At 45.6% G+C, this 22,781-nt stretch overlaps 1 protein-coding gene across 1 annotated transcript; it reads right to left on the bottom strand.

Annotated features, from left to right (window-relative positions):
* Nucleotides 1-3,531: 3,531 nt before the first annotated feature.
* Nucleotides 3,532-9,933, bottom strand: LOC100192547 (gl1 protein). The gene is made up of 11 exons (NM_001353471.1): nt 9,785-9,933; nt 9,365-9,588; nt 8,286-8,524; nt 7,918-8,137; nt 5,637-5,758; nt 5,286-5,542; nt 5,048-5,155; nt 4,676-4,882; nt 4,419-4,529; nt 4,137-4,310; nt 3,532-3,954 (listed from the first exon to the last, which is right to left on the bottom strand). The coding sequence occupies exons 1-11, from the start codon at nt 9,833-9,835 to the stop codon at nt 3,799-3,801; spliced, it is 1,869 nt and encodes a 622-aa protein (NP_001340400.1). The 5' UTR covers nt 9,836-9,933; the 3' UTR covers nt 3,532-3,798.
* Between the last annotated feature and the right edge of the window lie 12,848 nt (nt 9,934-22,781).

Genomic DNA, 22,781 nt, shown 5'->3' with positions numbered 1-22,781 from the left:
TTATTGCCTTTTGCTCTTAATTGACATTTTTGGTGAGGCAATGGGGTTAAAGGGCAAAAAATGATGTCGTTTTGGTGCTTGATGCCAAAGGGGGAGAAATTAAGGCCAAAGCAAATGGATCAGCTACCACTTGAGAATTTTGAAAATAGTAGAGTTAGAACTTTTGATTTGTCCAAAATACTCTTATTGCAAAATTTGGTCTCCTGCGGGGAAGAATTTATGATTATGGGAAAAAGGGGGAGTTTTTGGCACTTGATCATTTTTTCCATTAGAATATCTCTCTTTGTGCCTAAACAAGTGTGTTTGACTTAGAGATAGGAAAATGAATTTGATTTGCAAAAACAATCCAATTGGTGGCAAAGAATGATCCAAATATGTCAAAATTTGTGCAAATACAATTTTGTTCTCAATTGCAGTAATGTTGCACTTCTTTTAGTTGCTTTTGGATGTGTTGGTATAAATCACCAAAAAGGGGGAGATTGAAAGGGAAATGTGCCCTTGGGCAATTTCTATTATGTTTTGGTGATTAAGTGCCCAACACATTTTAATAAGTTCTTATGTGCTAAATGAAGAGAGAAGTGCAAATCGAAGAGAAGGTATGTTTCTAGACTTAGTACATAGTTTTAAGTACTAATATGTTTTATCGAAGTGCTAGAAACAGTGAGAAGAAAAGAAGAAAAGAATTGCAAGTGACTTGGCTTGGTGCAGCCGAAGTCCAGCTCGGTCTGGCACACCGGACAGTGTCCGGTGCGCCAGGCTGGCTTCCGGTGAACAGGCCACTCTCGGGAAAAATCGGCAGCGTACGACTATAATTCACCGGACTGTCCGGTGAGCCAACGGTCGCTAGCGCAACGGTCGGCCTCGCAATCCGCAGGCGATGCATGGCCCACGCCAACAGTCGGCAGGGGGCACCGGACAGTGTCCGGTGCGCCACCTGACCCGGAGATGCAACGGTCGTCTACGCCAGAATAGGAAGGAGATCGGCACCGGACCATCTACAGTGACTGTCCGGTGCGCCACCCGACAGAAGGCAAGGATAGCCTTCCTTGTTGGCCTCCAACGGCTGCTAGCTACCTTGGGGCTATAAAAGGGACCCCTAAGCGCATGGAGGAGTCACCCAAGCTTACAAGAAACATTCTAAGACTCCAAGACTCCAACTTTGCGCATTTGATTCTTTGAGATAGTGACTTGAGCTCCATTTGAGTTGTGAACTCCGTGGGTTGCGTTTTGAGCTCAAGTTGTGACTTGTGTGCTTGATTGTGCTGTGATTTGAGTCTTGTGTGTGTTGCTCTCCCCTCTCTTACTTCTGTGCTTCTTTTGTGATCATTATTGTAAGGGCGAGAGGCTCCAAGTTGTGGAGATTCCTCGCAAACGGGAGAAAGACAAAAGAAAGGAAAAACCGTGGTATTCAAGTTGATCATCAGATCACTTGAAAGGGGTTGAGTGCAACCCTCGTCCATTGGGACGCTACAACGTGGAAGTAGGCAAGTGTTACTTGGCCGAACCATGGGATAAAAATCACGTGTCTCTTGTGTACTTCTCTTTGATTGTCTGTGTTCACAAGAGCTCGTTTCAAGCTACTTAGCCGTTCTAACTTTAATAACTAAGTTTTGTGACTATTAGTGTTGAATTTTGACAGGATCACCTATTCACCCCCCTCTAGGTGCTCTCAGTTACAGCAGTCGACCGTTGGACCCAGTGGATCGTTGCTCCGTTGGCTCACCGGACTGTCCGGTGCACACTGGACAGTCCGGTGAATTATAGCGGAGTGACTCTGGGAAAACCCCGAGAGCGCCCAGTTCGTGGGTTGCCTCGGCCTGGGCACCGGACAGTGTCTGGTGCGCCACTGGCAACACCAATGCTTGTCTTTGCTCTAAACTTTGTAGAGTTCCCAACTTATTTTCTTTGCTGGTTTATGTTGAACTTTATGCAACTAAGATAAATGACAACTAGGCAAACTATTTAGTTCACGTGGTTTGTGATGGACGTCAACCACCAAAATTGATTATAGGAAATGTTTTAGACTAATTTCCCTTTCACTATACAACAGATATACTTGAGTAACAACCTTCATATATTCCTAGATACAAGCAAGCATATCTAGCCAATAAAGTAGCGAGAGGTTGTTACTCGAGTACACGATATACATGGGTATAGAATATACATCGCATATCTACCTTTGTCGTGCTCTGCAGGTTCTTTTCATGACGTCCTAGTCTAAGGGTTGTTTGTTTATTATTATAATCTATCTAGATTATATAATCTAACTTATTTTAAACTATCACTTAATTTAAAATAAGTTATGTTATAATTCCAAATAAATAGGCCCTAAGTATGTTCGAGGCACTCATGCCATGCTATGTGGGGCGGCACGGTAGGCCACAAATTAAGGTATAGCCTAGTTGGTGGACAACTAGATTATAATATTATATGATCTGTATTATATTCTAAATTATATAATCCAGATTATAATCTATATGTAGCTGTTTGGTAGTCTAGATTATACAAATGTAGATTATTTACAAAGACAACAGTACGCTTGTTTGTTTATTTGAGTTGAGGAAAGAAAGATGATATATATTGTAATTTCTATTTACAATAACTATTAGTAGTAGGTCTTTTGCCAAAAATAATCTTAAATAAGCTACTTTTTGAGAAGATTATGAGATTATTGTAATCTAGGCTTTAGATTATATAATTTGAACTCATAATCTAGGTGTTTGTTTACCTGCTGGATTATTTGCGCTAGATTATATAATCTGGATAGATTATAATCCGAAACAAACAGAGCCTTATGCCCTGTTTGTTTCAACTTACAGATTATATAATCTAAATTATAATCTAGATTATATAATCTGGATTATTTGCTCTGGATTAAATAAGCTAGGTGCTACTATTTGTTAGCTCAGATTATTTGGACTCGGCTTATTATTCATATGCATACAAATATAACAATACCCTTGACTGTTTTACTTGTCTGGTGGGTGAGAACGCTTATGGCCAGGTGGATGGCAATTGGAAGTAGTTTTAATCAACTTGCCATGGGTAGTGGGTCTTTTATCAAAAATAAGATGAAATAAGCACCCTTTGACGAGCTTATAGGATTATCATAATCTCAAGTGCTAGATTATATAATCTTATCAGATAAGTTGCTTGTTTGTTTCCTCACTAGCTTATTTACATTGGATTATATAATCTACATAGATTATAATACCAAACAAACAGGGCCTTAGGGGGTGTTTGTTTAGAATTATAATCTGCCTAGATTATATAACCTAACAACTTTTAAACTAATCGTTGGTCCAAAAGTTGTTGGATTATATAATCTGGGCAGATTATAATCCGAAACAAACACCCCTTAGTCTAACTGTTCAATTGATTTCGAGTCGGATCGTTTTTCGGGCTCTTGTTTTTGTACCATGCTTGGGTGGGCCCAGTTGGTCCGGCCCAGACTTTCAATCCAGTTTAGAGCCCAATGAACAGTACAGACCGACATGACGATTTATACTAGGTCGCAGGCCTGGCCATAAGTAACGGAAGCCCATGCCTCGTGCAATATTGCAGTATTCGGTACGTACATAAGAGTATTGGTATATGCGAACCAGCCTATCAACTCTGTTGCATTGCGCTTGCAGCAGTCTTGGACTATGGTAGCTAGTAGCTGGTAGTAGTAGTACACGGTAGCACACCGACCCACCCGTCGCAACAGCCATGCGACAACGAATAGACGACGCGTTATTTCCGGGCGGGGCCGCGCGCGCCGGCCGTCTCGGTCTCCCGCTCCGGGCGCCCTCCCGCTCACGCCGGCGTGAGCCCGTGCTTGAGCGCCGCCTCCCACACGACGTCGATCCGGTCCACCTCGAGGGCGCCCACCTCGTGGTGCTCCCACCCTTCCAGGCAGTGCACCACGCCGCCGGCGTGGCACGCGTGCACCACCCCGCGCTCCATCGTGTACTGCAACAACAACAACAACAAAAAGGCCCATCCCAGCGCGCGGCGGCGGCGCACACGGTCACCGTTAGCAAGTAGCAACCATACGTACGTAACCAAAGCGTGCAATAATGCATGCTGAACGGCGAGACGACGTCGGTCGCTAGCGAGCGTCGCCTCTCACACGACCATTCAGCTGATCATACCTCGCAGGAGCCGAGACCCTCGACGTCCTTGGGGAGCCTCATGGCGGCGAGCTTGCCGTAGGTGCAGTCCCGGCGGAAGCCGATGATGGGCGGCACTACGAACTGGTGGAAGTGCGTGCCCGGCGGCGCCCACCGCTGCTCCCGCGGCGACAGCCACTTGCCCACGATCCATGTCTGCCATGTGGTTCACCCACACCCCCCGGAGTCAGTGTCAGCACGTAAGGCAATGGCCACAAGCTCCAACGAAAGAAGGGACGTCTTCAGTCAGTAACTCCCTGCTACCTTACAGCCCTGCGCCGCCTGGTACTTGGTGACCTGCACGATGTACTGCTGGAACTCTGGCGGCGCCTCCCTCTGAATCTTCAGAAACCTCTCCGTCGAAAGCGTCAGCATCTGAAATTAAAAAGGCAGGGAATTATTCCATAACTGAATATTTTTAGTAACTTGCTTCGTTTCAGAGGAGCCTCCAAGTTCAGTCGTGATGAATTGTAAATCCAAGTTCAGCCGTGATGAATTTTTCAGGACGCGCACGCACGTACCAGGACCCTGATCCTCTTCCTGCAGAGGTACAGCGCGATGGCCCTGCCGAGCTTGGACGTGGCGCCGGTGAGGAACACCTCCCTCACGCTGCTGGGGATCTCGTTGAGGATCACGGCAGCCGTCAGGGTGTTGCCGTGCACCACCCTCACCCTCAGGTTCGGGTGCTTGTTCACGAAAAGTGTGCCGCCGCCGTTGAGAGCCTCGTTCTGTAAAGAATACAATATATACATGTGTTCGGTGGTTTAGTCTAGAGTGACCTGTCCATTTCTTTTTTTTCCTTAACCATTTTGCTCTCTTCGTTCATGACCAGTGATCACAGTTCTGAAATCAACAGGACATATATATAGAGGATAATGATGCTGGAGATCCACCTTGTTCAGCGCAGCAAGGCTGATGACCTTGACGCCCATCTTGTCTGCCCTGAGGATGGCGAGCTCGATCTGGCGGTTGATGCCCTTCTTCGCCGACGGGATGAAGTACTGCATGCAGTCCGATCGACAAGGGAAAAAACAAAACAAAAACAAAGAGAGACGCATTATCAGTGCGAAGCGCCGGCGGGGTGGGTAGCCAGCCACTGGCCAGCAAGGGGTGCGCGCGGCTGGTGGTGACCTGGAAGCCATATCTCGGGACGCTCCACGTCTGGTGGAGCCGGCCGCGGAGGAAGTAGAAGCTGACGGTGAAGGTCTTGGAGAAGAACCACTGGAGGAGCATGAAGGCGAAGGCGACGGGCCAGAGCGGGAGCAGCACCGGGCGCATGGCCCACGGCAGCGAGCTGCAGGAGCGGAAGGCGAACGGCACGTGCATCGACGACACCACGTCCACCACGTGCGCCAGGAACACGAAGTCCGGCACCCGGTCGTTCATGCCTGTGTATATATCAAGACACATTCAGTCATCAGCTCCAGTTCTTCACAGATCGATCGATGCCCGTCTGCAGACTAAAGCTGGACTATTTGCTACCTTGGTCGACCTCTCTCTGCAGCCCCCACGATCTGGAGCTGAGGGTCCCTCCGAGGGCGTCGTACAAAGGCATGAACAGGCAGAAGTTGCAGTCCTTCTCCCTGTGGTGCAGGCTCAAATACCTGCAAATTAATCACCATTCACCACATCACAAAAGGACGGCAGTGATTAACCAGTTAATAACAAATCAACCAAACACACACACACACACAAACAAACAAAAGGTTCTTCGAATTTAGAGCGTTGCGGCAAGGCCCTCCATGCATGAATGAATGCAATATATAAGGAGGACCCCCCATGTTGCATTGTCATGCGCAATATAAGAGGTCTTTTTGGATCGTGATCTTGGGCACAACAAGATGTGAGCGACAACGCATATGTGTGCAGGAGGACCAGCTAGTGGTCGCAATTGTAACCCCCTCCGATCCGGATCCCGTCCCCTCCCGGTGCTGTACGAGGATCATTGATTGCCCAAACATGGGTTGCTGATGCCGACCCGGCTTGGGCCTGCCTGCTCGGTGCTCGCCGCGCCGTGCCCAACTGGACGACCACGGCCAGACGAGAGCCAGGCGCTCTACGGCCACAGGAACAGGACGGGCGCACATGGCCGGAATCCCAGCCGACGGCGGCTCGCCGGCTGGCCCCTGCCTTGGCCCTTGGCGCGGCAGCTAGGCTCCAGCGGCAATCAAGGGATACATGTGCCGCATAGTATAGGCCGCACGGGCGGCAGTAAAGCCAACGACACCGCCCAGCCGGCGGCACATGCGCACCGGTACGGCCCCTATCGTCGCCGGGAGCTTTGGTTCCACCGGTCGGATGGCGGGACGATCGGCCACTGCATGCACTCGCTGCTGGCTGGCGCTGAGACCATCTGTCTGTGGGCCTCCGATCGATCGAGCGCGGCGTCCTGCTCCACCGATCTGTGCGTGGTCTGGGACGACGACGCACTGTTGTGGCTGTGAGCGAGGGGGCCGGGCCGTGGAAAGGACATGCGTTTGGGACTGCCCGCGAGTGCAGCGAAACAAACAGGAACATTCTCCTCGGAACAGCCCAGCGGCCGATCCGATCCGGCGACATATGAGCCTACTCGATTATTACTGGCCTATTTTTTTATTATCCTGCTCGTCGTTAGCCATGCGTCGCTGGCCGTGGGCACCTAGACTAGACAAAAAAAAAGGTTCAAATTAAAAATGGCGGCAGATCGGTCAGCAGGTGGTTAACTAGCCATCCATATTAGTATTGCCGGAAACGATTCCTGCATTCCTGTATAAACCGACGAGTCCTAATTACCATTAGCTCTTGTAACTATTGAAGTTAGCAGCATATAGATATCGGCAATTGTTTACTAGGTGTCTGGTTCCTGCCAATTAAAGTTTAGTGTAGGTCGCATGGAATATTTAAACAATAAATTACTGATATTAAATATAGTTTAATTATAGATGAAGACAAAAAAATTAGGTGAATTTATTAAACATAAATAAAACTATATTTAATACCCGTCATTAACAATTAAACATTTGATATGACTAATAAGAAACCAGAGGGCGGAGGGAGTGGCAGCTAGCGCCAGGTGCGCGCGCACGCAAGGAAAGTGCGTCCGTGCAGTGGCCTAACTGCAGGCAGGCATGTCTGAAGTTCGGCTGTTCGGGAGTAGTAGATCGCAGGAGTATTGATTATCATGAGAAGCGCGCGCAACCCATAAATGAGGTAGTTGGAACGAAGGTTGGCGACATCATCTGTCATCTCATCTCATGCGCCTCGTCTCTTTTTGTGTGTTGGACGAAGCTGCCAATCACGACCATGTACTGAGTACTATGCTTGCAGTCGCCTCGCCCGCACTGAGTACGAGCTCGAGTGCAGAGCTGGTCTACTACATCGGTAGCTAGTCTACGTACGTATACTACACACGATCGAGTAGTGGTGATAGAGCAGAAGTATACGTACGTACTAGTACTATGTCAGTATGCGTACGTAGGCCCAGCGCCTATACGCAATCCCGCACACAGCGGAAACGGAACACGACACAGGTGGATTTTTGCCTATACGCAGTAGTACGTACAGCGGCCGCATGGACGCGTGCCGCCGTCGTACACACTGCTCGTCGTGCTCGACTCCTGTCCTGACGCAGTTTGACCATCCTCATGTCATGTTGTACGTACGTACACGTACGTACTAGTAGTACATCATATAAAAGTAGATGGATTCGATCGAGACGACCAAAAGACTTGGCGACAGACACACACACACAGCAGCAAGTGCAGCGATGGTGTGGCTTACGTACGTGGCGGTGTAGACGAGGTATCTGAGCGGCGGGAAGGCGGCGAAGGCCCTGTGCGAGATGACCTCCACGTTGCTGTACCCCATGCACCGGAGGCAGTCGAAGAGGAGGACGTGGCCGTAGACCAGGCTCACGGACCCGGCGCCCGCCAGGAAGGCTCCCGCCAGCGGGGCCCCCATCGCCAGCGTCAGGAGCAGCGCCTCCAGCGGCGTGCCGAACCCGGCTGCAGTGCATACGATACGAAACGATGCACGCATTAATTAATTAGCACCACCGTGAACGGTTTTTGTAACCACTCAATTCAAAAAAAAATAAAGATGAAAAGAAAATCTCTCGAGTCTGCAGGGTAGCAGTAGCACGCGTAGACGTACCCGTGAACGGCTGCGTGACGGGGGACGAGTGGTGCCTGGCGTGGTACTGGCTGAAGAGCGGGCCCCGGTGCAGCGCCCTGTGGGTCCAGTAGAAGACGGGCTCCGAGACGGCCACGTGCAGGAGCAAGGCCAGGGCCCACCCGCGCGGGTCCCACGCCCGCAGCTCCGACACGGCCGGGAACGCCGCGCTGCCCATCGCCACCGCCGCGACCAGGGTTTGCAGGATCACCATGTTATCCCTGCGAGTACGCACGTTCGAGTTCAGGTTCAGGTCATAGTCATACGTACATACTATACACATGAACTGTGCGTCAGTGCGTGCTCCTTATTATAATTTATTAGATGAACACAAACAGTCCTCCCGTACAGCACAGTTTATGCAGATGCGCAAAGCAAGCAAGCAGGTGATAAGGACTGAAAAGAATTACTGCACATTTATTACTGCCCTGGCGTGAATGGCACCTCCCACCCGCTAAGTCCCCAACGGCCGGCCCATCCATCCATCCATATAAAAGGAGGGAAACCGGAGCACGGCACGGAGAAAACATGTACAAGACCAAAGTGAGCAGGCGCGCACTCGTACGCCATACATGGACATGGACGCCCCCTGATGCGCGTGCACCAGTACTAGTACCGTCACTGATTTCTTTGCCGATCAAATCCCACTGAGACCGTGCAGTCATCATCTAAAACACTGTTTTGCATTAATCATGAGTGGAGTTCGAATACGAATACGAGGACGAGCAAATAAATTACTGGAGATAGCCTCACTCGTTTCTTTTCAGAGTTGAAACAAAATAATAATAATAATAAAAGATAGACGCCACCTTCTCAGTAAAATTCGGTGTTCCAGATAGACGAGAGTTTCGACTTTGAAGCGAGTTTTTTAGTGGGGAACCTTAGCAGGAGCTCCAGCCAATCGGAAGAAGCACACCAGCTAGGTAGCGAGCTCGGTCGTCAGAGCCATGATCAGCACAGCAGTCAGCAGACAGCCATGGCGGCAGGCCGGCAGCAGGCAGAGAGACATAGAGAGTACTACGTATTATATGCATGCTCAGCAGATCAACGCTATAGCTCACCAGTCCCACTCGGCGTCGATCTGGCGGAAGTCGACGCCGTCCTTGACGACGCGGCGGCGGCGGGTGAAGAAGAGCATGTTGCCGTAGGAGAACCAGAGCTGGAAGGTGAGCGAGCGGAGCGCCAGGAGGAGCAGGAGGTGGAGGCACCACGACCCCAGCGGCAGGCTCCCCGTCTCCCTCCACGCGTGCGCCACCTTCGCCACCAGAGGCCCGTACAGCAGGTACTGCGCGTGCACGCCCGTCCAGACAAACAAAAGCGAGACCAAGATCAGTAAAGCTGCTGCGTGCGTCGTCGTCTACATACCGATGGTGAGCAGGAGCTAGCGTCAAGCTAACAGCTATGGCGCGCGCGCGGGCGAATGAACGAACCGGCCGGTATGCATGATCAGACAGACAGACAGACAGTCGTTACTTGCTTGCCTTGTATGATCCGAGGCTTGCCCATGGCCAGGAGGCGAGCGGAGCACCCATACCCAGGCCCTGGCCGGGAAGATGGGGTGCTCGTGAGCGAGAGGTGGCCGGGGAGAGAGAGAGAGAGTCTCTGCACTGCTGGGTGGGACGACGATGCCTATCGCCTCGAATGCGTCTTGGACGCCACCCCGTCCCTATTTATAAAGGACCAGTTGCAAAAATAGCAGAGCTAATTAATAAAGGGACAGTTGCTGCCATTTCCAACTAACCCAGGGTTTCTTCCAAAAAAAAGTCGAATGTCTTTAATTTTGTTTCATATATAAAAAAACAGCAAGGCTAGTTAATGAAGAAACAGTTGATACTGTCCTATATTTTCTTTTTTACTTTTAGCCCTTCTTTCTAAAATAATTTACATCCGTCCTTTTGTTTTTATTTTGAAAACATATTTATATGTCACAAAGTTGAGGTATTAAGATCCGGAAGCTGGAGCCGCACGAGTGCTGCTGGATTGTTTGCGGTTCTATTCTACAGAGAAAATTAATAGAGGAAAATGCATTAGAGGTTATCGACATGTTATGTATTTGAGTTCTGAAACTCTCAAAACCAGATAAACGGATCCTCAAATTTAGTCGGCCGTCAAATTTGGATTTGCTCAAACTGACTTTGGCGCACAAATGCCGGAGGGAGTTGTCAGATGCTCAAGCGCTGAGGTGAAGTATGGTGTATTCCTGCTGCTTTTCAATTAATTGAGTAATAAATAGTAGCAGGATGAACATTCGTACTTTGAATTCAGGTTTTCAAGCTTGGTGACGTTGTGCGTGTGACAGTACTTTCAAAAGTATGGTCATCTTCAACCATTCTCACCACATTTTCACCCTATCTGTACTTTCTACTATATTTCACTATATCATTCCAAAAGATACTTCATTACTTCCACATTAAGGACGTCTCCAACAACACACCTTATCTGGGTCCCCATATATACTATAGTTTTAGTTATTTAGCATTTTTTCATCAGTTTTTAAAGTGTAAAAAATCATAAAATGGTTGTACTATCATATCATAATACACGTTGTTATCATATTACATTACTTAAAAAGAGTTAATATCCCAAAGAAATTAATTAATTAAAATATGGGAAGAGATTAGAGGTCCCCATATATGAGGGAACAACCTCTCTCCCCCAACATGGGGTAGGCTGTAGAGGCAATTGTTAGAGGGGTTTCTCACCCCAAATCACACCCTATATGTGGGGTGGGGGAGTGGTAGGGGGCTCCGTTAGAGCTGGTCTAAGGCGTGCTTCAACAGAGCCCTGGATTGGCTTCTCCTGACACATCTCCATGTACGACGCCTCCCTCTTTCCATCTAATAGATCCCTCAACCCTTCTCCCTTTTTCCAGTCTAACAGGAATTTCTCTCCGTGGAGAGGGGGAGCGTCCCCCTCTACTCTAATTAACTATATTTATTGTGAAGTTAACTTTTTGAGCTTAACTAATAGATAACAATATATATTACGATACTATAACATTATACCAATTTTTTAAAACTTCAAAAATTGATGTATAAAAATCAAATAGCACACTTAAAATATAAAGGAAAAGGTCGTCAATAAGGGGAATTTTTGGAGACGAGAAAAAAGAGGGATGGAAGAGGGTGAGGTACTTAAAATGAATAAAAGGTATAAACAGGGAGATATAAAGCCTAAGTGATTTGCTTCGTATCCACCTCACACTTCGTGCTCACACTAAACTTAGTCAGATCATATTTAAAAGTTTTACTAAATTGAACAAGACATCGATGAATTACGTATAGGACTGGACGAAATGGCCATGACTCATCGGCTCGCTCGGCTTGTGCTCTGCTCGGCTCTCATTTGATATTTTTTTCTCGAGTTGAGCCGACATTCTAGCTCGCTTCCTTAACGGGCCAGCTCGGTTTGTTAACGAGCCAGCTCGTGAGCTAAACGAGCTATCACATTTCAGCAAAAATAAACTATATGCATATCATTTACACACCAATTGATGAACATGTTATATACGTGTGTGGTTCCTATGACCTACAGTATGCGTTAAACTAATGATTAATGAACTGTGTCTTATGTGTTAAATTGGTTTGTGCGACTATGACTATGGGCTAAACTGATTAACATGTGTGTGAATGGTCAATTGATGAGTTATGTAAATTTGGTGTTATATTGATGTGGTATGTGAAACTATGATTATAATTACTATTTTTATTGTCAAATTGGTTTGAAATTAGTTAAAATTGATTATTATATATGTTGGTTTTTTTTGCTCTGTCCGCGAGTTAAACGAGTCAGCTCGAGATCGTAAAAGAGTCGAGCTGTCTTATATGGCTCGTTTGCTTAACAAGCCAAGCCAACTTGTTAGCTTAACGAGTCAGCTCAAACTCGGACAAAGCGAGCCGGCTCAATATTCAACGCTAACTGCATAGCCAAAAGTATCAACGTTTTGCACTCAGTCTATTTTAAACTGTAGTCTGTTTCAGTTATTTTATAAAATATATTATATATAGGTGTAGCGTACATACCAGTGTATATATCACAAAAAAGACTGTATACTAAAAAAAATGCTAAAACAATATATAAATGAAATTAAATGGCACGCCGCGCAGCTTGCATCAGTAACCGAAACGTACAGCAGTAGTCCTAGTCGTATGTATGGAAGGCAAAAATATCATAGACCATCCGTGCAACTTAGGGGGTGTTTAGTTTAAGGAATCACTATATCCAAATTGAGGTGATGCATCATGGGTTCATTCTTCAAATTTGGTGGGATGACCTCATTCCTCACATTAGTACTAACTAACTAACTATGAGGAATGAGGTGGCGATGGATCAACTCATTCCATTCTACAAACCAAACAAAAATAGCGAGGAGTGAGAAGATGATGGACTAGCTCATTCCTCAAACCAAACACGCTATTAATTTCTTCTTGCCTCCCGCAGTACTGCTCATCCAACGTTGTTGTAACCGTTCAGCCCATTTCTGCTAGAGGGTCCAGCCATGCGTAAAGGAGTTGCCGTGCAATGCGGTACGGTACGGCGTGGTCCATCTGGATCTGGTCCGATGTTTTGTTTCCAGCTGCTGCAATATTCCGCACATCAGACCGTTGTTCCCGAATCAACCTGCGTTCTTTTTTATTTGTCGCGGTTTAGTTTAAAAATAAACTATTAAACGACAAGTATCTGAAAATGGATGTAGTATAACCAGCGAACAGGATGTATTTCTTCCCTTCTACTTAGAGTACAAGATATTTTTACTAAATATCTAGGTACAATGTATATTTAAACGTAGTAAAAATCTATATATCAAGAAATTAAAATGTTCTATAATATAAGATAAAGTAATTATTATCTAAGCAGCTCTAAATTAATGGGTTAACTGATATGTGGCTCGAACGGTACAGGTGGTGATAATTGTAACTTCGTATGTTAGACATGCAAGTAGGCAAGTAGCAACATCAATCGACATGCTTTACATGAACATGCATGTGTGCGTCACGCATGCATGGCATGGTGTAAAACACAAGAGCGCTGTTGCTTGCTTTAACAAGACTTTAATTCATGACTATAGGCGTTGGCTGTTGTTTATTGCACAAGATGAAATTGTATGTATGCAAATATGAGTTACTCGGTCAGAATATAGCACCGTTTGGTATGACAACAGAGAGAGAGATATATAGAAGGCGGCAGTGCTTATCAGAGTGTTTCGTGGATTAGCTGTGAATCAAAATACACCATAAAACAGATTACCTTTTTCATCATCAAAAGAACAGAAACAGGTAGAAGGCAGAGAGGGAGAGACATAAACAAATTCAAAGGTGCAAGAAGCAAGCATGGCGCAACGTGAGTTTGCGCTGTTTAGCACATGAACGATTATTTCTTTATGCTCCGCACATAAAAGATGGTTATTCTGGTTAAATCAATTTGTGCTAGCTATCACAATTCTTTAAGTTTTAGCGAACTATTTTTGCTTATATTTGGTATCAAAGTCAAGTTTTTAGTATTTTGATTTACTAGGATAGCTATGTTGAAAGACCAAACTAGAGGACTAAAGGGGGTAAATGAGAGACAATAATTTTTTTTTGTTCAAAAACAATCATGACTTCGATCTCAACTAACCCTGATAGTCCTCTGAAAAACAAAGGTCAATACTCACACGAGAAACACATATACCAACTAGTGAGATGATTTGCTCAAAGCAGTGCAACAAACATAAAGGAACAATTAGACTACGAGACCCGATATTCCGTGAGGTACTATAACTTGATTGGATGGAGATTTCGACATTGATGATCCAAGACTCCGAGCGAACGGATCCTCGCAATCACTACACCACTGCTCCGTTTGTTATCACCCGTGTCACACGAGTGACCTCGCCACGAAGGCTTATTCTTGCAAGCGCAATCAATAACACAAGCAAGAATAGGAAGAACGCAATCAAAACTGCATTGATCATGAGGTGGAGTCTCACAAACTGATGAACGATGACACTGTTTGATGACATATATGATCTAAGCAAAATCTAAACCCTAATGTGGCGGCGGCGGCTGGTAAAATAGAGGTTAGGGGCGTGCACAACCCCTATAGGTACCCCTAATGGGTTCCAACACGATACACGGCCCAACAGCCCAACAGACGGCGTTGCCGCACCAAAATAGAATCTGAACGCTGACTTGTTTCGACGATTCCCGTTGACTCCGGATGAATTTTAAGGTGATTCTAGTTGGGTTGGAAAGCTTATCTTCTTATATTTCCATCCATATAAAGTCCAACCTAATCGAAGTTCGGATGCATCCTAGGCGTCCATTTTAGTGCAGATTGGTCCTAGACTCTGAGGTTGTAACACCCCGTCCAATCCCGGACCGGCGGTACTTACTCCTGGCAGCTCTCTAGAATCACATATTGTCCCCATAGACCAACACGAGCCTTTTGTGCGCACTTTGTCCTCACGTAACCGAGAAAACTTTCCGGTTGGTCACCCATCCCAAATTGCTCCAAGTCAAGCACGCTTAACTTGGAGGTTCTTTCGAGATAGGCTTCCAAAAAAGAAGATGCACCTTGTTGGTATGAAAACTTAATTAATTCTATTATTAAGTCTTGGTCCAGGATATCACCATCCTAGGGGCCAGAATATCACAGAGGTGGAGATGAAGTTGAGTCGAACTTGGCTTTCTCTTATTATGAATGTCCTAACTTCTCCTCCTTCACATCTTGGCATTTACTAAGTCCTTGATGGTCCTCTCCGAGGTTCCTAATCATCAAAACATCCATGACACAAAGTGTAAGCTCTAAAATACAATTGACTAGGTAAGAACGAACCTGAAGATTTAGTTGTCGTGCACGTGCTCGTGTTGTCGGCCCATGCATTATTTGTATGAGAGTTATGTCCTCATCATACTCCCCCACTTGAATTGGAGTCGTCCTCGACTCAGGCGGTGCCCAAGCAACCCTGAGATGTACAAGGCCTTTAGGCCCAAAAACAGGCGTCGCTGATTTCTGGCAGATTTTGGACGTCATCTTGTTATGACGATTCCCATTAGCTCCAAGCATATTTTAACGTGGGACTAGTTGGGTTGGAAAACTTATTTCCTTAGCTTTCCAACAGTATCTAGAACATCAAAAACAAGACCTTGACCTAGGACAAACTCGATACGACGGAATCTGAAACCAAATTGTGCAAAAAGGCTAAGGCGAAGTCTTTAGGTCAGGATACACTAATGGTTTTTTTAAAGATAAGACCTAATGTTAGAACTCTTTTCTCTTTGACTTTTTTGTAGGTTATAGGATGAACAAAATGAATCTAAAGGCAGGATTATATCTCACGGGCAACCTAAATCTTGATACCACTTGATAGAGGGTAAGGCCTGATCTTCCGTGAGGTAGGATAACTTGATTGGGTGGAGATCTCGACGTTGATGATCCAAGGCTCCGAGCGAACAGATCCTCGAACAAATCTTCTTATTTCTCTAGGAGATCATCTTTTTCATCAATGGCTGAAATAAGATTTCTAATTTTAACAATAGCATTTTTATCTAAGCCTTTCAACAGTTTGGTCATATCTTCATCATCCTCACTAGAGCTAGAAGAATAACTCCCATCACTTGAGAAAGTATATTTTGGAAAGAAGCTTACATTGGTATTTACCTTCTTTTTGCTCTCCTTGTCCATAATACATGTATGCTTGGGGAAGAAACTGAAGTTGATGGTGGCAACTCCATCATCGGTTGAGCTCTCATCATCAAAGTTCCATTCCTTGTCGATATGTGCCTTCCCACCACTCTTCTTGTTGTTGAATAACTTCTTGTTCTTCCCATAGATTTTCTTGTCCTTTTTCTCCTTCTTTTCATTCATATCATCATTTTTAGAATATAGACAATTTGAAATGACCACCCTTACCACAGTTGTAGCAATTTTTCTTTGAGTGTAGCTTGTAGGTCTTTTCTCCTTTGTCCTTTCGACCCTTCATAAGTTTCTTGAAGCTTTGGATGAAAAGGGACATCTCCTTCTCATCAAGGCTTGATTCTTCCTCATCTTCATCTTCACGTTCACTTGATGATTCTTCCTTCACTGCCTTGGCCTTTTGCCTTTTGGTTGCTTTTAGTGCAATCTCTTGTGGCTTGTTGATAGGGACCCCATGGAGAGGTTCATAATGTGCTTGGCCTCTTTATGCAAGATGTCGTTGTTGTTGATCCTACCAAGTACTTCCTTTGGGGTGTCTTTCCTAAAATTAGGACGTTTATGAATTAAGGTGCACAAGGTAGGATTTCTAAAAATATAAGCCCTTAACATCAGTTTGACGACGTCGTGATTGCTCTTCTTGCTTTCGAGGCTTCTTTGTGAGTTGATGATGTTCTTGAGCCAATTGTACATCTCTAGCGGTGACTCATTGGGGGCGAATGGTGACTATTTTGAGCTCCCATTCAAGAAGCTCGATTCTTGCCTTGTGAATGGATTTTGTCCCTTCATGTGCCACCTTGGGAGTGCCCAAAATTTATTTGGCACTCTCCAATCTATGCACCTTGTTGTACTCCTCTTGGTTGAGGCAAGAGATGAATACGGTGCAAGCTTGGACGTAGCGGTGTATCTTTTGCCTGACTTCCATTTGGGAGTAGTCCTCGTCGTTGCTATCCAAAACTCCATCCCTTCTACAACATTCCAAATACTTGGATGGAGTGAGTATAAATGACCTCTCATGACATGGCTCCAATTAGCATAGTTTGTTCCATCGAAGTGAGGAGGCTTGCCAAGTGATACCGATAGAAGATGGGTAGTGGTGTTCGAGGGAAGGCGACCATAGTTAAATGCCATGTGGGAATAATTAGATTTAGATTTAACTGATTTATTTCTTTAATGTCGCTTGTGGTGGATGACCTCCTCTTTACTACTTGAGCTTGAGGAAGATGTGTCGTCGTCGGAGGAGACCACCTTCTTCTTTTTTGATTTCTTGGGCCTTTTTTCTTTTGGTTGTTCTTTGATACTTCTTCTTCTTCCATATTTTTTTGTCCTTGTTCCTCTCGGATTTGGATACTTCTCCTGACATCACTTTGAGTTGGTAGACATTTAAAGAAGTGTCGGTCTCTAATACCAATTGATAATTGCCTAGAGGGGGTGAATAGATGAGTTCTAAAAATTAGCTCAAAACAATCCAAAACTTTATCGAAGATATGTTATTTTGATAGAACAAGTCCGTTAGTTAGGGGATCAACTAAGTTCAATTGTTGTAAAGATGAATGGACACTTAAGATTTGGCGACAAAGAGAACACATGGAGATGAGAGAAAATGTAAATAGCAAAAACAAATGCAAGAGAGACATGGTGATTTGTTATCGGAGTTTGGTTTCATAAAAAAACCTACGTCGCAGTCGAGGAGTCCACTAAGGACTGGGTCTCTCATAACCCTTTCCTCACTCAAGTCATCACTTAGAGCACCTAGAGGGGGGTGAATAGGTGATCCTGTAAAAATCGAACACTAACAACCACAAAACTTAGTTATAAGTGTTAGTACAGCTAAGTGGCTTAAAGCGAGTTCTTGTGAACACATACAATCACAGAGAGATCAACACAAGACACGCGATTTTTATCCCGTGGTTCGGCCAAGTAACACTTGCCTACTTCCACGTTGTGGCATCCCAATGGACGAGGGTTGCACTCAACCCCTTTCAAGTGATCCGATGATCAACTTGAATACCACGGTATTTTTCTTAGACTTTCTCCCGTTTGCGAGGAATCTCCACAACTTGGAGCCTCTCGCCCTTACAATGATGATCACAAAAGAAGCACAGAAGTAAGGGAGGGGAGAGCAACACACACAAGACTCAAATCCACAGCACAACCACGCGCATAAGTCACAACTCGAGCTCGAAGTACAACACACGGAGTTCGCAACTCAAATGGAGCTCAAATCGCTAACACAGAGAATCAAATGCGTGGGAGCGGAGTCTGGATGCTTTAGAATACTCAAAGAATGCTTGGGTGACTCCTCCATGCGCCTAGGGGTCCCTTTTATAGCCCCAAGGCAGCTAGGAGTCGTTGGAGGCCAACTTGGAAGGCCAAACTTGCCTTCTGTCGGGTGGTGCACCGGACAGTCCGGTGCACCACCGGACAATCACTGTAGCTGTCCGGTGCGCGATCTCCTTCCTTTTCTGGTGCATCCGACCGTTGGTCCTTGGGGCAGTTGGCGCACCGGACACTGTCCATTGCACACCGGACAGTCCAGTGTGCCCAACCGACCGTTGCTGCGGGCCACACGTCGCCCGCGGATTGCGCGGCCGACCGTTGCGCTGGCGATCGTTGGCTCACTGGACAGTCCGGTGCACCACAGAACAGTCCGGTGAATTATAGCCACGTCGCCTTTTCCATTTCCCAAGAGCGACGAGTTCGTCGCGGACGACTCACCGGACAATCCGGTGCACCACCGGACAGTCCGGTGAATTATAGCCGTACGCCGCCGTCGAGTCCCGAGAGCGGCCTTTTCACGCGGACCAGCCTGGCGCACCAGACACTGTCCGGTGCACCACCGGACAGTCCGGTGTGCCAGACTGAGCTGAAGATTGGCTGTACAGAGCCAAGTCTTTTCCTTTCCATCTTGTCTTCTTTTCTCACTGTTTCTAGCACTTAGAGAACTTCATTAGTATTCAATAACAAATGTACTAAGTCTAGAAACATACCTCATGCCTTGATTTGCACTTTTCAACCTTTGACACATTAGGACTTAAAGAACCGTGTTGGGCACTTAATCACCAAAACATTATAGAAATTGCCCAAGGGCACATTTCCCTTTCAATCTCCCCCTTTTTGGTGATTTATGCCAACACATCAAAAAGCAACACAAAACATGCAACATCGATTCAAATTGAAGACCAAATTGTTTTTGCTATAATTTGGCATATTTGGATCACTCTTTGCCACCACTTGGTTTGTTTTTGCAAATCAAATTCTTTTCATATTTCTAAGTCAAACACACTTGTTTGGGCAGATAGAGAGTTATTCCAAGAGTAAAATTGATCAAGTGCCAAAAACTCCCCCTTTTTCCCGTAATCAAAATTCTCCCCCACAAGAGACAAAATTTTGCAATAAGAGTATTTTGGACAAATCAAAAAGTTCTAACTCTATTGTTTTCAAAATTCACAAGTGGTAGCTAATCCATTTGCTTTGGCCGTAATTTGTCCCCCTTTGGCATTAAGCACCAAAACAGGATCATTATTGGCCCTTTAACTCCATTGCCTCACCAAAAACGTCAATGAAGAGCAAAAAGGCAATGAGAGCATAAGTATGAATTTGGAGGTGAGTACACTAATACCGGAGTGCAGTGGAAGTCTTTGCAAGGTCCAAGTTCACCTTTCCCTTTCAATGCACCTTTGAGACTACATCAAGTATACTCAAACAAACAGATTAGTCTAAAAGGGTCAATTTGTAGCACATCTTCCCCTAAATATGTGCATCATTCACACATGGACTTGTGAGGTTCAGCGATCCCTTGCACAACTTGAGCACCATAAAAGCAACAATTCATATAAATGCATGAAGTGACATGATCAAGGGCATAGAACACATGTATGCTATAGATCAATCCAAGTTACGCGAATCTAAGACATTTAGCTCACTACGCAACCTGCAAAAGGTTTTCTCGTCTAACAACTTGGTAAAGATATCGGCTAGTTGGTTCTCGGTGCTAATATGGTACACCTCGATATCTCCCTTTTGCTGGTGGTCTCTCAGAAAGTGATGTCGAATGTCTATGTGCTTAGTGCGGCTGTGTTCAACAGGATTATCCGCCATGCGGATTGCACTCTCATTGTCACATAGGAGTGGGACTTTGCTTAGATTGTAGCCAAAGTCTCGGAGGGTTTGCTTTATCCAAAGTAGTTGCACGCAACACTGTCCTGCGGCAACATACTCGGCCTCAGCGATGGATAGGGCAACGGATGTCTGTTTCTTTGAACTCCAAGACACCAGGGACCTTCCTAGGAATTGGCACGTCCCTGATGTACTCTTCCTATCAACCTTGCATCCAGCATAATCGGAGTCTGAATATCCAATCAAGTCAAAGGTAGACCCCTTTAGATACCAGATCCCAAAGCAAGGCATAGAAACTAAATATCTAAGAATTCGCTTAACGACCACAAGAAACGAAGTACACATGCATACACTTAGCATAATGTCGGGTCTACTAGCACATAAATAAAGCAAGGAACCTATCATAGACCGGTATGCCTTCTGATCAACGGACTTACCTCCTTTGTTGAGGTCAACATGCCCGTCAGTTCCCATCGGTGTCTTCGCGAGCTTGGCGTCCTTCATCCCAAATCGCTTGAGAAGATCTTATGTGTACTTCGTTTGGGAGATGAAGGTGTCGTCTTTGAGTTGCTTCACTTGGAACCCAAGGAAGTAGTTCAACTCACCCATCATCGACATCTCAAACTTTTGAGTCATCACCCTGCTAAACTCCTAACAAGACTTTTGGTTAGTAGAACCAAATATTATGTCATCGACATAAATTTGGCACATAAAAAGATCACCATCACAAGTCTTAGTGAAAAGAGTGAGATCGGCTTTCCCTACCTTGAAAGCATTAGCAATTAAGAAATCTCTAAGGCATTCATACCATGCTCTTGGGGCTTGCTTAAGTCCATAGAGCGCCTTAGAGAGTTTGAACACATGGTCGGGATACCTGTCATCCTCAAAGCTAGGGGGTTGTTCCACGTACACCTCCTCCTTGATTGGCCCATTGAGGAAAGCGCTCTTCACATCCATTTGAAACAACCTTAAAGTGGTGAGCGGCATAGGCTAATAATATTCGAATAGACTCTAGCCTTGCCACAGGAGCAAAAGTCTCCTCGAAATCCAAACCTGCGACTTGGGTATAACCTTTTGCCACAAGTCGAGCCTTGTTTCTTGTCACCACTCCGTGCTCGTCTTGCTTGTTGCGGAACACCCACTTGGTTCCCACAACATTTTTCTTTGGACATGGCACCAGGCTCCAAACTTCATTCCTCTTGAAGTTGTTGAGCTCTTCCTGCATGGCCAACACCCAGTCCGGATCCTGCAAGGCCTCTTCTACCCTAAAAGGCTCAATAGAAGAGACAAACGAGTAATGCTCACAAAAATTAGCTAAACGTGAGCGAGTTGTTACTCCCTTGCTTAGGTCACCCAGAATCTGATCGACGGGGTGATTTCTTTGGATCGTCGCTCGGACTTGAGTTGGAGGGGCCAGTGGTGCTTCTTCCTCCATAACTTGTTCTTTTTGTGCTCCCCCTTGATCACGCGCCTCTTCTTGAGAAACTTGCCCATCATCTTGAGTTGGGGGATGCACCATTGTAGAGGAAGATGGTCGATCTTGCCCCTGTTGTTCATGTGGTCGCACCTCACCTATCGCCATCGTGCGCATTGCGGCCGTCGGAACATCATCTTCATCTATGTCATCAAGATCAATTTGCTCTCTTGGAGAGCCATTAGTCTCATCAAATACAACGTCGCTAGAGACTTCAACCAAACCCGATGATTTGTTGAAGACCCTATACGCCTTTGTATTTGAGTCATACCCTAGTAAAAACCCTTCTACAACTTTGGGAGCAAATTTAGAATGTCTACCTTTCTTCACCAAAATGTAGCATTTGCTCCCAAATACACGAAAGTAAGAGACATTGGGTTTGTTACCGGTAAGGAGTTCGTACGAGGTCTTCTTGAGGAGGCGATGCAGATATAGCCGTTTTATGGCGTGGCAGGCTGTGTTCACAGCTTCCGACCAAAACCGCTCGGGCGTCTTGAACTCTCCAAGCATCGTCCTCGCCATGTCGATAAGTGTCCTGTTCTTCCTCTCTACCACACCGTTTTGCTGTAGTGTGTAGGGAGCAAAGAACTCGTGCTTGACACCTTCCTCCTCAAGATATTCCTCAACTTGCAAATTCTTGAACTCGGACCCGTTGTCGCTCCTTATCTTTTTCACCTTTAGCTCAAATTCGTTTTGAGCCCTCCTTAGAAAGTGCTTTAGGGTCCCTTGGGTTTCTGATTTATCCTACAAAAAGAACACCCAAGTGTAGCGGGAAAAATCATCAACAATTACAAGACCATACTTACTTCCCCTGATGCTAAGGTAGGCAACGGGTCCGAAGAGGTCCATGTGAAGAAGCTCCAGTGGTCTTGATGTTGTCATCACATTCTTGCTGTGATGAGTGCTTCCCACCTATTTCCCTGCCTGACAAGCTGCATAAGGTCTATCTTTTTCGAAACATACATTGGTTAGTCCTAACACATGTTCTCCCTTTAGAAGTTTATGAAGGTTCTTCATCCTAACATGTGCTAGACGGCGATGCCACAGCCAGCCCATACTAGTCTTAGCTATTAAGCATGCATCTAGATCGGTCTCCTCTTTTGAAAAATCAACTAAGTAGAGTTTGCCGTCTAATACACCATTAAACGCTAATGAACCATCACTCCTTCTAAAGACAGATACATCAACATTTGTAAACAAACAATTGTAGC

This window comes from Zea mays, chromosome 9 (assembly GCF_902167145.1).
Source record: "Zea mays cultivar B73 chromosome 9, Zm-B73-REFERENCE-NAM-5.0, whole genome shotgun sequence".
Lineage (NCBI taxonomy): Eukaryota > Viridiplantae > Streptophyta > Magnoliopsida > Poales > Poaceae > Zea > Zea mays.
Note: the sequence above shows the minus strand (reverse complement) of the source record. Positions and strands in the feature narration are given on the sequence as shown.

Coding starts and splice junctions, on each gene's coding strand:
- LOC100192547 (NM_001353471.1), bottom strand. CDS start 9,835: ATGGGTGCTCCGCTCGCCTCCTGGCCATGGGCAAGCCTCGGATCATAC. Junction 9,589..9,784: donor CAAGCCTCGGATCATACAAG/GCAAGCAAGTAA, acceptor GTGCACGCGCAG/TACCTGCTGTACGGGCCTCT. Junction 3,955..4,136: donor AGGGTCTCGGCTCCTGCGAG/GTATGATCAGCT, acceptor TTGTTGTTGCAG/TACACGATGGAGCGCGGGGT.